Here is a 15113-nt window from a genome sequence, read left to right on the forward strand (position 1 = left end):
GGCGGAGCCGAGCGAAGCCGAACCAAGCCGAACCGAACCCCGGCGAACACAGCCGAGTCACACCGAACCGGGGCGAGCCCAGCCGAACTCAGCCGAAGGCGGCCCAGTCGAGACCACGCCCGCGAACCCGAACGGAGCCGAGTCCATCCGAACACAGACGAGCCCACCCGAGCGTGTGCGCCGCGGGTGCCGGTGCCGGAAGGAGCCGCGGGGGGCGGAGCGGGCGCAGCCGCGGGTGAGTGTCGGTGTCGGTCGGTGTCGGTGCTGCCCGAGTCCCGGAGCACCTCAGGCTCGGCGGTGGGTGAGCTGGGCGGGCGGTGAGGGGTCTGTGCTCCCCGGCCGGCCTCGCAGGACGCTGGGCCATCCCCGTGTCCTGCTGGGAGCGGCCTCCGGGCCGCGGCGGGGCCTGGCCGGGGGTCCCTGCGCGCCCCGCCGAGCTGCGGCCTGCGCGGGGCCGCGGGCAGCGCGCCGCGAGGGGCGAGGGGCGGCCGCTCCCCTCCTTCCCTCCTGTCCCTTCTGTCCCCTCCCTCTTCTTCCCCCCGGCACAGCACTGGGGCTGCTCGGGCCGCTGGCGGCACCGGCCGGTCCGTGTGGCTGTCCCGGTGCTCGCAGGTCCCGAGCAGCGCTGCCTCCGTGTGTCTGCGATGCTGAGGTGCGCTGAGTAACCCCATAACCCGCGGGTGCCCTGCAGCCTCCCTGGGCAGCCGTCTGCCACGTTGTAGCGACCTGGCAGTACTTGTGTGGAGTATTGTTTTGTCTTCGGAAGTTACTGCTTTGAAGGGTTGTGTTCGTAAGTCAGTGCATGGTGCAGCAGCCCTGCAGCGAGGATGTGCTCTGACAGCTGGGCTTTGTGAGCCAGGGCTGCCGGAACCTCTGCATCAGGTGCCCTTAGGAACTCGTGTGTTCTAGTGCTGTCTTCACAGGTAAACTCTGCTGTCTCAAAATTGAGTTGCTGTCAAAGAATTACTAAAATACTTTAAGAAAGTCTATGCTTTTACCTAATTTTCTAACTGTGCCTCTCCTTAGCTCTTAAAAATACAACATCCAAATGCAGTTTCAAATCAAAGAATAAACTGTGTTGTAGAGTCTCAGTTTATCCACTGAGTTTCCTAGGGATTTTTACTTTTGTTACCTGTGGTAATATTTTATAATGTTATGGTGATCATGTGTGAAGTTATAACTTTCAAGTTATTATGTTTCCATCCTACTTGAAAAACTAAAAATACACCCTTAGCAGTAGGCTTTAAGCCATTGCTTGCAGGTTGTGGTTTCAGACTGAACTGTGGCTGAAACTGATGTTTGTGCTCTCAGGCTGGACTGAGAGCTCTTGCTGACAGTCCCCCCACAGGTGTGGCACAGTGTGTTCCCAGTTCACACAGGAGCTGTTCACTTGGGTGTCACTGGTTTCTGTTTCCTACTTGTTCCATAAAGGCATTTTAAATGCTCTTTAAAACCCTGATATTGTCTCTTACCTTAACTCCACGAGTGAAGTGAGCACTGTCCTAAGGTTTGGAAGTGAAATGATGAATTTTTAGCTAGAAAAAAAGCAAGTTGAGTGTAGGAGGAAAAAATTTCCTAGTTTTCCGAAGATAAGAGGTGTGAGTGAGTTTGCTTGCTAGTCCATGCTGTCAGCAGCTTTCTCTTCAGGAGGCTGGCTCGGTGTTACCAGAGCCACTGGGGAATTCCTCATTCTCCACAGTCTCAGTAAGTGAACCCACGTCCTTGGTCTATGGAGTGATGGACCTGGCTCCACAGGAGTTACTGGGTGGTGCTTTGCTGATGAAATAACCTTGACCATGGTTGAAGGGGGTGTTTTTCAGTGGTAGACATGTGTCACTGAAGTGATACTAGAAAGTTAACTTTGGTATCTTCGCAGTGGAGACACAGTGAGTTGGTGATGCCTGTAAAAGTAGTTGGTATCAAAAGACTGTCTTGGTGCAGCACAGCTTTTTGTTCAAAGCTTCTGTCTGCTTCCAGGGGATGATTTTCAAATCAACCATTGAAATAACATTAGAATAGCACCTTCTTCTCCATCATGACTTGTGAACAGTGATTGCTGAGTCTTCATTGTTCTGCTTTTGTGGTGTTTTTAACGGAGCCTGAGAGTTTGAGCCCGTATATATTCAACAGCCTCAGCTCTTCCCTGAATTTGCTCTCAGCGTAGCAACTCTTGAAACCAGAGCAGAGTCACTCTGGTTTTGTAATGCTTTGATTTGACACAGCTCTGAATTATAAAGTTACTTTTTCTGTGTGATAAGAGTAGATTTAATATCACTATTCAAATATTACCTGTGTGCCTATACAATTAGCTGTCCATTTTTTTCCCATTTTGAAAGTGTTTTCCTTTAACTGCTGCCAGCTGATATGGAGGTTGTTCTGGGAGGATTTGGGTAGCTCTGTTTCCAGCACCACTTTTCTTATGGTGATGGAAATTGAAGCAGTATTAATGCCACTTCCGCTGTGTTTGTAGAGTAATCCTGTTCTCAGATTAATCGTTTGAATCTCAGCCCTTAAAGTTTTTTTCTGTAATGCATGAAGATTGTTTTGGTTGATGTTTTTTATAAGCCTAAGTGTAATAGATGGAACAGGTTGATACAACTGAACACTGAAGTTATTCTCACCTCAGTAATCTGAGCACTTCTCTTACATCACGCTGTTTGCCCTGATTTGCAGGTTATTTGAGTCGATCGTTTCCCTAAGCCCCACTGAGGCTTTTCTCCATTGGTATTTTGCTCAAGCAATAAATAAATCTGCTGACGTGTGTGTTCTGCCATGTTTGCTTATTCTTGACCTTTGATTTTTAGCCATGCAAGGGACAGTTTCAGTCATGACATTGTGTAACTGGGTGTTTATGCATTGACAAGCATATTTGATTGGTATTCTTAAAAATTGTGCCTGTTGCTGCTGCTGTGTTGTTCAGAGTAACGTAGACGTGGTTAAAGGTTTAAGGGTTAGCTGTGGCGAAACCAAGACACCTGGTGCTTCGTCATCTGGACAGATTTTGTTCCAGTGCAAGCAAAGGTCATTTAAATACCCACTCCTCTTTCCACATTATCTCTGTGTGATCTGCCTGTTGTTGCGTAGCAAAGAAACTCTGTCATGAGTGCAGTTGCTGTGGTGGATGCTTGGATTTTTGGGCTGGTTCAGACCTGCGTTTTGGCTCCTGTGTGCTGTGCTCTGGGCTCAAAGCTGCCCTGAAGTCCTCTTGTGATCCCCCAAGGCAGCCCTGCAGCTTCTAAACAAGTGTGGTGAGAAGCTGTAGCAGTGTGGATGCCTCTGCCAGCTGTGTTTAGCAGTGCAGTCCAGTTTTTCCAGGGCACTCAGACTCCAGTGTCCTCAGGGGTCGTGTATTCCAGTAGGAATTAGCTGGCTAAAGGCTTCTAAGGATGTTGCCCTTTAGTCTCCAAGAGAACTAAAATGCTCACAGTTCACTGTGTCAAACTAGTGCTTTCAGTGTGGTTTAGAGCACAAGTTTGATGAGGAGCAGTTAGGGAGGCTCAGCCTGGAGAAAGACCTGTTGTTGCGTAGCAAAGAAACTCTCATGAGTGCAGTTGCTGTGATGGATGCTTGGATTTTTGGGCTGGTTCAGACCTGCGTTTTGGCTCCTGTGTGCTGTGCTCTGGGCTCAAAGCTGCCCTGAAGTCCTCTTGTGATCCCCCAAGGCAGCCCTGCAGCTTCTAAACAAGTGTGGTGAGAAGCTGTAGCAGTGTGGATGCCTCTGCCAGCTGTGTTTAGCAGTGCAGTCCAGTTTTTCCAGGGCACTCAGACTCCAGTGTCCTCAGGGGTCGTGTATTCCAGTAGGAATTAGCTGGCTAAAGGCTTCTAAGGATGTTGCCCTTTAGTCTCCAAGAGAACTAAAATGCTCACAGTTCACTGTGTCAAACTAGTGCTTTCAGTGTGGTTTAGAGCACAAGTTTGATGAGGAGCAGTTAGGGAGGCTCAGCCTGGAGAAAGGAGGCTCAGGGGGAAACCTCATCACTCTACAACTCCCTGACAGGTTGTAGCCAGGTCAGGGTTGGTGTTTTCTCCCAGGTGACAAGTGATGAGACAAGAGGAAACAGTTTCACGTTGTGCCAGCAAAGATTCTGATTACATATTAGGAAAAGTTTCTTCACTGCAAGGGTGACCAAGCCCTGGCACAGGCTGCCCAAGGCAGTGGTGGGTTCACCACCCTGGAAGCCCTCAGAAGTCCTGTGGAAGTGGCCTTGGGGACTTGGCTTAAGTGTTGAACACAGAGGTGCTGGGCTAACAGTTGGACTCAGTGGTCTTAGAGATTTTTTTCAACCTCAATGATTCTATGATTATCCTCACTTTAGATAATGAGGAAATTAAGATGAGTACTCAGAAATTAATCACTCATGGCTACATAATGAACCTAGTATGGGCTCTCAACTCAGCTTTCTGTTATTGAATCCAAGCTGAAGGAATTCAGTGGAGAAATATGGGGGTCTGGTGGGTTTTTTTTTAAACAAAACTTTTGTATTTAAGGTTTGAATTGTGGCAGCCTGTGCAGGGCAATACAGGAGGTCACTGTCTTTGAAGGGTAATTCCAGTGCTTTGTGCTAGGTAATTGTTTTCCATGACAAGCCAAACAGACAGGTTCTGTGTGGACAAGGATTTATTTGGTATCTAACTTCTCTAGATTCAACTCTGAAACTTATTTGCCTCTTGAACCCCAGCAGTTCCCAGGGCTGGCTGGAGCCCTAAATCTGCACTGATATCCCTCTAGTGCCCTCTCTGAAGTGCCACCTTTACAATCCTGTTTAAAATCTTCAGTGAATCATCACATACCTTCAACAAATTGTACTTTGGATAAAATTATTTTTACTTCAGCTCATGTAGTGTTATCCCAAGGGAGGGGAAAATCTTTGCTATTGTCATTTGACTGTTAACTGTTCTGTGATACCAAAACTATTTTTAAAATTATTTTTAACACAGGATTTGAAATAATTTTTGTTGTCTATAAATATTTTACAGTGCTTAATGTGCTGTTCTGACAGAACTTAAATGCATTATGTTTTCTCTTTATTTCAGACTATAAGATTCAGATATGTTCCTATTTGATTGGATTTACAGTGGTTTCAGTAGTGTATTGCAGTTTTTAGGTAAGTCATTATTGTTTGGGGTTTTTCCTTTCTGCTATTCTTCTGTAAAATATCTGTTCACCTCTGTTATCTTCAAATAAGACTGCTGGGTAAATAATAATATTTGGTTTGGTGGATATTCAGCAATACTCAAACAAAAGTTTCACTTATCAATACTGAGCATTTCCAGAGTGTGCTCTCCACTCCATCTTACATTAATCCTTCTTGAAAAAAAATACATTTTATTTCATGATCATAATAAGTCAAACTTTTCTAATCATACTACATTTAAGCTGGTGTAATGCAGTTGGCTTTTATGGGTCTTCTCCTGATTTTTCTCTGCTATAAAGAACTGAAGTCAGTTATTTTAATTCAGTTCTTTTGCACGTGAGGCTATCATTTCAGAATCCAAATAGGAGGGACTGTCTGCAAAAAATTAGTGTCAGATATTGAAACCCTTTCTTATGTTTAGCAGCGCATTGTTCTGTGATTTTTTTTCTATGCCTCAGAAATTAATGTGAAACTTCATTGGCATCTGCTCAAGAGCCTCAGAAAATTATTCCCTATTCAAAAAGTCTGCAAGCCATATCAGTCCAAGGTGAAAAAAACCCCACAACCATGAGGAAAATTAATGTTAGGATACAATTAATGTTAGGATACTAAAAAAAGGATCAGAAGTTGCAGATCACATAGGTAAAAGACACAATTTCCAAGTTCAAAGGATTTTATTGAAGTGGTCAAAAAGCATTGGAAGCTAAGAACTCATAGCAAGCTGTGCCACCTACCTTTTATCAGTTGAAAGTTTAAAGTTTTGCACTGAATGTCAGACCCTTGGCCTGCTATCAAAATGTTAGCCAGTGAAATTTTAACTAAGTTGACTAATCTTTCTTATCTCTTCTTCCTTAGCTGCACAGTGATTACTGCACACTGGCCTGCTCTTCCATTCCTGTGCAAGCAAAGGCTAATTCTGCTGAAAGACAGAGGAGCAGCTCCCTCTGTTATGTCCCTCTTTTTCTAAAAGAAACACTTTCTCTTTGCATTCTCAGTTATAGTTAGAGTTGAAGAAGGCAGATCATAACATTTGGGAAACTGCCCACAGTTCCCTGTGCTGTCCTGTCAGATGGCTAATGGGATCACTTTAGGAAGAACATCTTTGCACAAGTATACTTCTGGAAGGCACAAAAACATTTTTTAATTTGTATGTATATATAAAAACTCAGGTCTTGGTGTAGCCAGTAGCTGAAGTATGGCTGCTTGTTAGTCTTGTGTTTCTCTGAAAGACACCTGGGAAGCTTGAAATGTTGTGGTGCAACCAGCAACATCTGACTGGGAAGCAAAGATTCCTGGAACTGCAGGCTGAGAGTGGGAAAACTATTGTTTTCCTATAGTTCAGTAGAGTTTTGTTTAACTCATAAGGTGAGTGTGAACTGGCGTTTCTCCTGTGATGTAAGTTAGTGTATGAAAATGTTTGTCCACTTCTTTCTCTGTAAACATTAACACTTTCTCCTCCACTCAATAGTTTAATAGTTAGTATATATATGGGCATGTCAGAAGGTGAGTTTGGGAAGTAAGAGTTGTATTTGAAAGAACTGTGAAGACACTCTGCAGAACCTGGAGTAATAAAGATCATTAATGAAATAAGATGATGAATAGGAGAGAATATTCATTCCTGCAAGTTACAAAACATGTCCAGCTGGAATGTGATCCCTGAGATTAGCTCAGAGGCAGAGAGGTGAGCAAACAGCAGTGGTGTAAAGGTCTGCTGGGCAGAGGCACCTCTGGCCCTGGAATGCTGCAGCCTCAGAGGGCTGGCTGAACATCCCAACACGCACGAGGATAGCGCGTTACAGAAGAGAGGGTTTTTTTCAGTACAGAACAGGATTGATTTTTTGGTTTTAAATTTAATTTATCTTAATGTTTTACTTTGAATATCAATGAGTTTAAAGCAGCGAAAACTAATTCTGGCAGAGGATACAGTGTTGACAAGTTGTAAGAGAATTGCCCTTTGATAATCTCCAATTTAAGAAAATATGGCGTTTGTGTTTTAAACATCTTTCCTCTCCTTCACAGCAACTGTTGCATTTCTGGGGTTGCAAGTGGAGGGGGAGAAGAAGGGCAGAAGACATTTTCGTAAAGATGACAACCAATGAAAATAAAATTTCTTATTCCTGTTAGGAAAGCATTATCACAGGGGACAAAGTGTGTCAGAAGTGTCCTGACGATGCCATTCAGGATGTAGCCAACAGTTTTCCTGGGGGTGTGGGTGAAAGTTACTTTTTGTCCAAATAATATGTTAACCAATATTAAAGAATTTATACACAAATGTTGAATCCAGTTTCTCTGTATTATTCTGATTGAGGTCTGAATTTTCTTTTTTGTCTCAAATGAGTGTTTTGCTGTAATTGGAGGTAGGTGAACAGAGTTCAGGTTCAGAATTGTCCATGGTCCAGAGCCTGCTGTTAGTGCTGGGTCTGTGCCCACTGTCCAGCAGTGAGCAGAACTGTCCTTTTGCTGGGGCAGAGTAAACTACATTGGTATCATTTAGTCCATTTATTTTTCCTAAGATAATGGAATGCATTTTCATGATTGACACATTCCCACCAATTTGTGCCTCTCCTGCCAAGCATCCTCTCAGCTGCATGTTACCTGGTGCAGCAGGCTTGTGGTAAGGGGGAATGTCATTTGTACAACGTGGATAAAGGGCACTGATAAAGGTGTGGTGGAATTTGCCTGGTCTGTATTTTGTACCATGACTGTAACACGTTGTTCCTAGGAGCAAAATCATCTCTAGTGCTGGAAATGAGCTCCTGTTGAACTGTTTAATCACCAGGTCCTTTTTTCTTCTAGGACTGTACAAGAAATCAGGCAAACTAGTGTTTCTTGGACTGGACAATGCTGGAAAAACGACACTGCTGCACATGCTCAAAGATGACAGACTGGGCCAACACGTCCCCACGTTACACCCCAGTAAGTTAACAGTGCTCTTCCTTAGCTAGAAAGCATTTGAGGGATTGCAAGAAAAGCAGGATCTGATTATGCCAGATCTGATTATAAGACCACCAGTGTAACTGGGGAGATACAAATGGATTTTTGGGGTTGCAGTCCATGGATAGTTCAAATAATCTTTAAAAAAAACTGTGTCTAGGATAGTTCAGAGTGTTACATGTAAAATTCAGAGGTGAATAACAAACAGAACAATCAAGCAGAGGGTTTGTACTGTAGAAGCTGCAAGAGATAGGGGCTTGCAATTTTTGGGAACAACTTCTCTGTATAACTAGAAAATCAGTGTTTGTGTCTCAGAGGTTGCTGTGTAATTGTTATCCTGGTAACCTTGCAGGAGAAAAAGTTCAATACAGGTTGAAAATGTGGATTGGGGAAGTCTAGTAAGGAAGTGAGAAACTGGGAAAGGATGTGAAGAGGAGAAGCCTTGAACAGTATTGAAAACAAAATGCCAAATGCAAAATCTTTTTTGCAAACCAGATGTCAGAGCCAACTGTTGTTTGTGTAACATGTAGGGATAAATAAAGTAGGAATACTCTTCTTAGCTCTTCTTAGCATTGTAGATATTTCACACATGCTTTAATGGTTAATAACATTTTGGTGATACATGAACGTGCCATTGATTTTGAGAGAATGTATTACTCTTACGTTCTCCTTGAATAAAAAATACTGGAAAGAACCAAAAGGAAGTAAAATCTATGTGCTAGAAGGCCATACTTTTCCAAAGCACTGCCTAATCTTCACCTAGAGTAATTCTCTGTATTTCCAGCTTCAGAAGAGCTGACAATTGCTGGCATGACTTTCACTACCTTCGATCTGGGTGGACATGCTCAAGGTAGGAGTGTGTTTTGACTCACTTAAGCTCACTGAACTGGGCTGGAGTTTGCTTCCAATCAGAAACACGGCCCTGCTGCAGAGACTGACTTCCCAAACTCTTCTGAGATAGCAGGAAAGACATTGGCTGCTCTTTTGCCAATCTCCACCATTTATCACAAACCACAAATATGATTAAGCAAGAGCTGCAGTGAAGGAGAAACTTTTGACTAATACTATGAGGAGGAGTTCTGTGCTTTGAATTCCTTGCATTTACCTTCATACTTACCTTTGCTGGCATAATTCTTGGGGAGACAAAAACCATTTCCATACATCAGCATTCATGTGGGATAGAACAGTGATAACATTAGAGCAAGTTATAATTTTTTTCTGTTATTTCAAGCTTTGTAAAACATGAAATTGCAACCCAAAGACTGGCAACATAAGCTAAGAATTTTTAAAAAAATCAAATTAAGAAACCCCCCCACACCTGTTGCTTTTTAATTACCAATGTGCATCACTCTGTATTTGGGGATAATTTCCTTTTATTTTTATTTCTTATTTTCCCTGTAGCTCGCAGAGTGTGGAAAAACTACCTGCCTGCAATTAATGGTGTTGTGTTCTTGGTGGACTGTGCAGATCACGAAAGATTGCTTGAATCAAAAGAAGAACTTGATGTAAGTTTAAATAAGCTTTTGAAAGTTTAAATTTCTAAGAACTAAGCTCAAATACCCAGCAGACCTCTGCTGTCACCTGCAAATGAGTAGTAGTGATTTGACCTTCTGTATTTTAAATTAATCAGTCCTCCTTTCTCCATTCCTTTGCAGTCACTAATGACAGATGAAACTATTGCTAATGTGCCTATCCTAATTCTTGGTAACAAGATTGACAGACCTGAAGCCATCAGTGAAGAGAGGTTACGAGAGACATTTGGTCTGTATGGCCAGACAACAGGAAAGGTATTGCTTTTTTTTTTAATGAGGTTTTTTGCTTAGACAGTTAGTTTGCCTTATTTGTGTGTTGACTCTGGTTTGCTCTGCTATACAAAATAAATGTTTTCCTAATTTATAAAGTACTTAGTCCATAATAACAGTATATAGAGTGAATCCTGGGCTCTCTTTGTCTGTGTTAAATGTATGTCTGCTACAACTTCTTATGTCGTATTTAATGCCACTTTTTTTCAGAGAAAATGTAATGTGTGTTGACTCTGGTTTGCTCTGCAATACAAAATAAATGTTTTTCTAATTTATAATGTACTTAGTCCATAATAACTATATAGAATGAATCCTGGACTCTCTTTGTGTGTGTTAAATGTATGTCTGCTACAACTTCTTATGTCGTATTTAATGCCACTTTTTTTCAGAGAAAATGTATTTGTATCTGGAATAAGTTTTAGTGCTTCAACTTTCTTATGCACTATTTTGGAACAGTTTTCAGAGGCTATAGTTGTAGAGTGAATTATGAGAGAAAACTGAATAGAATCTTTCTCATTTCAAGTGCAAGCTTTAATAATTTTCTACCTAACATATTTGCCTAAAGCTTAGAGATAGATTTATACTATTGTAGAAGTCTTAAGTTTGTAGGTTGTGGGAAGGAGAAAGTTCCTACTGGCATTCTTATCAACAAGGCAGATTTCTAGTAAGGATCTTTGTGATCCTTCAGCTCCTGTTAATGTAAAGTTAATACAGTGCTCCACTTGTGAGCGTTAGAAATGGTGTTTGATGTCCTTGGCCCTTGGAAAGAAACCTGCAGCTGACAGAGTCGTTCACTGTGGCTTCCAATCACAGCTCCCATTAGCTGACCAGCTCTGCTGAGGGCAGCTGCCTTGCAATTCCTCTGTGCATAATTATTCACTCTTAGGTGCCTCCCTTTAAGTTCAGTGCCAGTCATAGTTTAGGTCAGGCAGGAACAAATCTTTAGTTTCTTGTTTGTTGCATTTTGCCCTCTTGTTTTCTGGTCTTTACACCACATGTGTTGGATGAAGCATGGACGCCACTGTGAATCTCCAGTTGAACAGCAGCTTTATTGCGCTGTGGTGATTTTGGCAAGCAAGCACATGGCACACTTTTGCTTTGATCAGTCCTAAAATTTGTAGCAAATGTTTTTTTTTAATCTGGTTGGAAAACTGTTGCAAACAGAGCATGGAACTGTGACTGAACACCAAATATAAGCTCTAAAATTCTCTTTGCATGTTTGCTGTTCCATTCTGGTTTCACATACTTCCCCCTGTCCAGTGTGGATGCACGTGAGAAGATGCATAATGTTCTTGTACACGAGTTACTGAGATGAAGGCTGCATGTTCTGGTCTCTCTGTGGAGGTGTCAAGCCCAGAGAAGCTGGGGATGACCCACTCCTGGAAGTGTTTTTGTGCCAGTTTGGACAGGGCTTGGAGCAACCTGGCCTAATGGAAGGTGTCCCTGCCCATGGCAGGGGTTTGGAATGAGATTAGCTTTAAGGTCCCTTCCAACCCAACCCATTCTGTGATTTTAGATTAATTTCTTTTCCAAAACTCCAGTGTCAAACACAAGTTAAATAGGGGCGTTCCATAGAAGCATACATCCATGTGGAATAGATGTTGTTTATAAGGGAACTGTAAGGGATGTTTGTGTCTCTCTGCAGGGCAGCACACCCCTGAAGGACCTGAATGCCAGGCCCCTGGAGGTGTTCATGTGCAGCGTGCTGAAGAGACAAGGCTACGGGGAGGGGTTCCGCTGGATGGCCCAGTACATCAACTGACCCTGCCACAATCACAGCAGCACTGCCTGGCCCAGCTCGGCGTTGGCTGCTCCTTGTTTGATCACTCAGTGTACGTAACTTGAATTCATTTGACTGTTCAAATTTAAAAATGCACATTTTTAGCTAATTATATCATTGATGCTAAATTGTAAGTGTGAGGATTGCAAAATTATTTCAAGCAAGTTTGTAAGTTTAAATACCACAACCTGTGAGCTTTCTAATCCCATGCAACATCCTTTTGCAGCTTTTAATTTAATGAGTCTCCAGCACCATTTTTGGTCAGAGCAACTTTCCAGTACAGTATGTTTGAATGCACTTTTTAACAGCTGAAAATGATGAACATGTGAAAAATATTTAATGCTTATGTTAAATTTTTTATGTACTTTTTTGAAACTGGTTTTATAACTTTAGAGTATATAACCATCTTTCAAGGAATAATAAATCATTAGCTGATGGATAATTGCATGATGCCTTACAGTTTTCAATAATACATTTTCTTATGCAACGTCATGCAATAAATTTAAATCCAGTTTTTGGCATCTTTAATGGGAAATGTTTCATTTTAATGTGTCTTAACTAGTGAGGCTGATCTGAATATGTGGGATATTTTCCTGAAACACAAGCAGGCACAAAGTAGCTTCATTGTAGATCAGAGTAAGGTGGGTTTTTTCAGAAGACTAAATTGTATTTATTTTAGGATTTTCCATAGTAAAGGAAAAATCTACTGTGATGCCCTTACAATTACCAGAAATATAAAAACTCTAAATTAGCTGTGCCAAAGTAAGTCTTGAATTAATGATAAAAGTGGTCTTAATCTGCTGGTCTCTTGAATTAAACCCCTGATGTGACACAAGAAATACAGTTTCTTTCTGAAGAAATAAGAATACCACTGCACTAAATATCCCATTTCCAATTTAATTCATTTTTGGGTTTACCAGAAGACTTGCCCATGAAATTTCCAGGTAAAAAAGGGATTGCCATTGCTGCTTTTGCAAGTTTACCAGCTCACACTTATTGGCCAGTTTTATTTTTAGGACAAGATGGATTCTTTTACGTGGTTTTGCCCTGAAACCTGGCCAGTGTGGCAGCTGCTGGCTGCCCAGGGCACTTTTTTTCTGGGGTAAAATGCAATTCCTCTTTCTAGTTTCTGATGCTTTTCCCTGCTTTTGAGTGTTAGTTCCCCCAGGAGAAAGCAGGTTATCTTTGAAGAAAGGGTATTAGAGCACGTTTCATTGATGCTGACTGGGAGCTGTTCTGGGTGCTTTCTTGTGCTGGGCAAGTTTTACTCCTAATTTGCCAAATGGATGTGGGGTTTCAGCCCTGGAATCACCATTTCACTATGATGGGTTTGAGTTTCACTGTGTAGTTTGTTTTGTCCTTGTACAAATACAAACTGCTGCCAGTTGTACTGAATCCCTTTTACTTCCTGTTGTATATCTTCTCCAAAATACTTCAGGCCTTATGTTTCCAATATCCATGGCAGCAAGTGTATTTCCAACTGATTTGATTTCACAAATGACTTTCTTTTGACCTCTGGGCTTGAATCTCACATCTAAAGGCTGTAGGCACAAATCAAATAAATGAGACTTATTCCTTGCCCAAACCTGAACTGGTGTGATTGAATATTGATGATCAGTTCCCCACAGTCCTAGATTGTGCATCTGAATAATTCAGAACCTAACTAATATAAATTGTAAATGAAGTTTATTACTGCAGAATCACATGCAAAAGATTAAGCCCAGTTTGTGTGTGGTGCAGTTCAGTGTGAGGGCATTGGAGGGCTTTTCCAAATGACCAGCATAGAGAATTCTGCATTTAAACTCGTGCTCAGCTGTAGAGTGGTGTCTCTGCTGCATAAATCCAAACTGGAGGCAAGAAGTGGCCTCTCACCACTGTGTGGACAGTGTGTGTCTTTACTACCTACAGCCATTATGTAGGGGATGTGCCTCTTGGTTTTTTTCTCTAGCTTTTTCTGATGATGGTTGTAATGCAGAGAACCACAGCTAAATCACTAGATGGTGTAAATATTAAAAAGTACTACTTGCAGAGTCACATTGTGGTGTTGATGTGAGGGATTTGGGACTGTGTTGCCCGTGCTTATGGAAATGAAGCTGGAAGTGGAGATTTGTGCTGCACTTCCACAGGCTGAGCCATTGCATGGGCTTGGAGGGGTCCTCTTCACCTGCTCTTCCAACCAACTGTGAACAACAGCACTAAAGAAAGGGGTAATCCTATTAAAAATTAAAAAGGAAGGGAGGTGATGGTGCTTAAAAGCGTGTGTTAAGAATAGTTCCCAGTGTTGTGGAAACACTCTTGATTTCCTGGTTCCTGCTCTGGGATGGTGGCTGAAATGTTATTGTAACAAGGGCATGAAGATTCCTTGTGTTATCCAGCTGGGTATGTTGTTGGAATAGGTGATCAATGCTCAGTGAAATACATAAACAATCTTGCTCTATTTCATTTCATTCAGCAGAGGAAGGACCTTTCTTCTGTAGTTTACATTCTGTTGTGCACATGAATGTGAATGAGTGTTGTGTGTCTTTGTGTGAAGACTTTATTAATAGACAAATATACTGATGAGAATTTTCCTGGTGGTTCTCATCCCCCCCCCCATATCCCCCTGGCCATTTATTTCTATTTTATTCCTATTACTGTGGCCAGTCTTGCTTCAAAAAAAGTAGTGTTCACATTTGGGTCTGACTTATATGATTTTTTTTTGCACTCTTGACTATGCAGATTTTAATTGAACATCACTTTAAAGAATGTGAAAAAGAAAACTCATTAATAAAGATGTTATTTATGAATTGTCTCATTTTGTTTTTACATTGCAACACTTCCTTAAGAGAAATTAATGCAGATTTCTAAGATCCTAATATCTACTTCTGACAGTGGCCTGTATTTCACAGCAGTGACCCCATTTACTAATGTCTCTGGGTTGAATAAGATTTCTTTTGCTTGGATGTAATTAAATTGGGGTCTAGTATGTATTGTATAACTGAGAGGTGATTGCTGTATTTCAGTCTTGGTTTAATACATTTTTCAGCAACAGTTATTGGCATTGGAGATGGGAAAGCTCTCCAAGCTTTCTCATTTATCCTCTGCCAGATCAGGATTATTTCTGTGTTCAGGTCCTGACTCTGATGTGCCAAAGGTGGCCTGTGGCATTCACTGGAGTACAGTACCTGCATGCATGGGAGCTTTATTGTGTTTTGATAATTGGCTCTGAGCATCAAACAGAACATTTGGCATTCACTTATTTATAAATAATGTCAGTTCAGAAAATGATGGGAGTGGTCTCCAATCCCAGTGAATTCACAGGTTTGCTGGAGGTCAAATTGTTCTTCTCTTGTTTGTCCTGTCAGAGTATTTGGTTGTTCCCAACCAAAGTCCAGTGTTTTTGTTGACTACAACGTGCTCACATTTAGGTCACACTATTGTTAGTTGTGGACTGAGGAGTTACATTTGAGCTTCATCCACTGG

At 41.9% G+C, this 15113-nt stretch overlaps 1 protein-coding gene across 4 annotated transcripts; it reads left to right on the plus strand.

Moving 5' to 3' along the window:
* The first annotated feature begins 33 nt into the window (after positions 1 to 33).
* SAR1B (secretion associated Ras related GTPase 1B) lies at positions 34 to 14437 on the plus strand. 4 transcript variants are annotated; one of them, XM_041397617.1, is made up of 7 exons: positions 34 to 301; positions 5035 to 5105; positions 7932 to 8051; positions 8854 to 8919; positions 9471 to 9574; positions 9725 to 9856; positions 11517 to 14437. In XM_041397617.1, the coding sequence occupies exons 2-7, from the start codon at positions 5051 to 5053 to the stop codon at positions 11631 to 11633; spliced, it is 594 nt and encodes a 197-aa protein (XP_041253551.1). In that variant the 5' UTR covers positions 34 to 301; positions 5035 to 5050; the 3' UTR covers positions 11634 to 14437. The 4 variants fall into 4 exon arrangements, with proteins under 4 accessions (XP_041253551.1, XP_041253550.1, XP_041253549.1 ...); XM_041397616.1 differs by having other exon boundaries at positions 35 to 297; XM_041397615.1 differs by having other exon boundaries at positions 37 to 235.
* Positions 14438 to 15113: the final 676 nt, after the last annotated feature.

This window comes from Onychostruthus taczanowskii, unplaced genomic scaffold, assembly GCF_017590055.1.
Source record: "Onychostruthus taczanowskii isolate IOZ18803 unplaced genomic scaffold, ASM1759005v1 scaffold14, whole genome shotgun sequence".
Lineage (NCBI taxonomy): Eukaryota > Metazoa > Chordata > Aves > Passeriformes > Passeridae > Onychostruthus > Onychostruthus taczanowskii.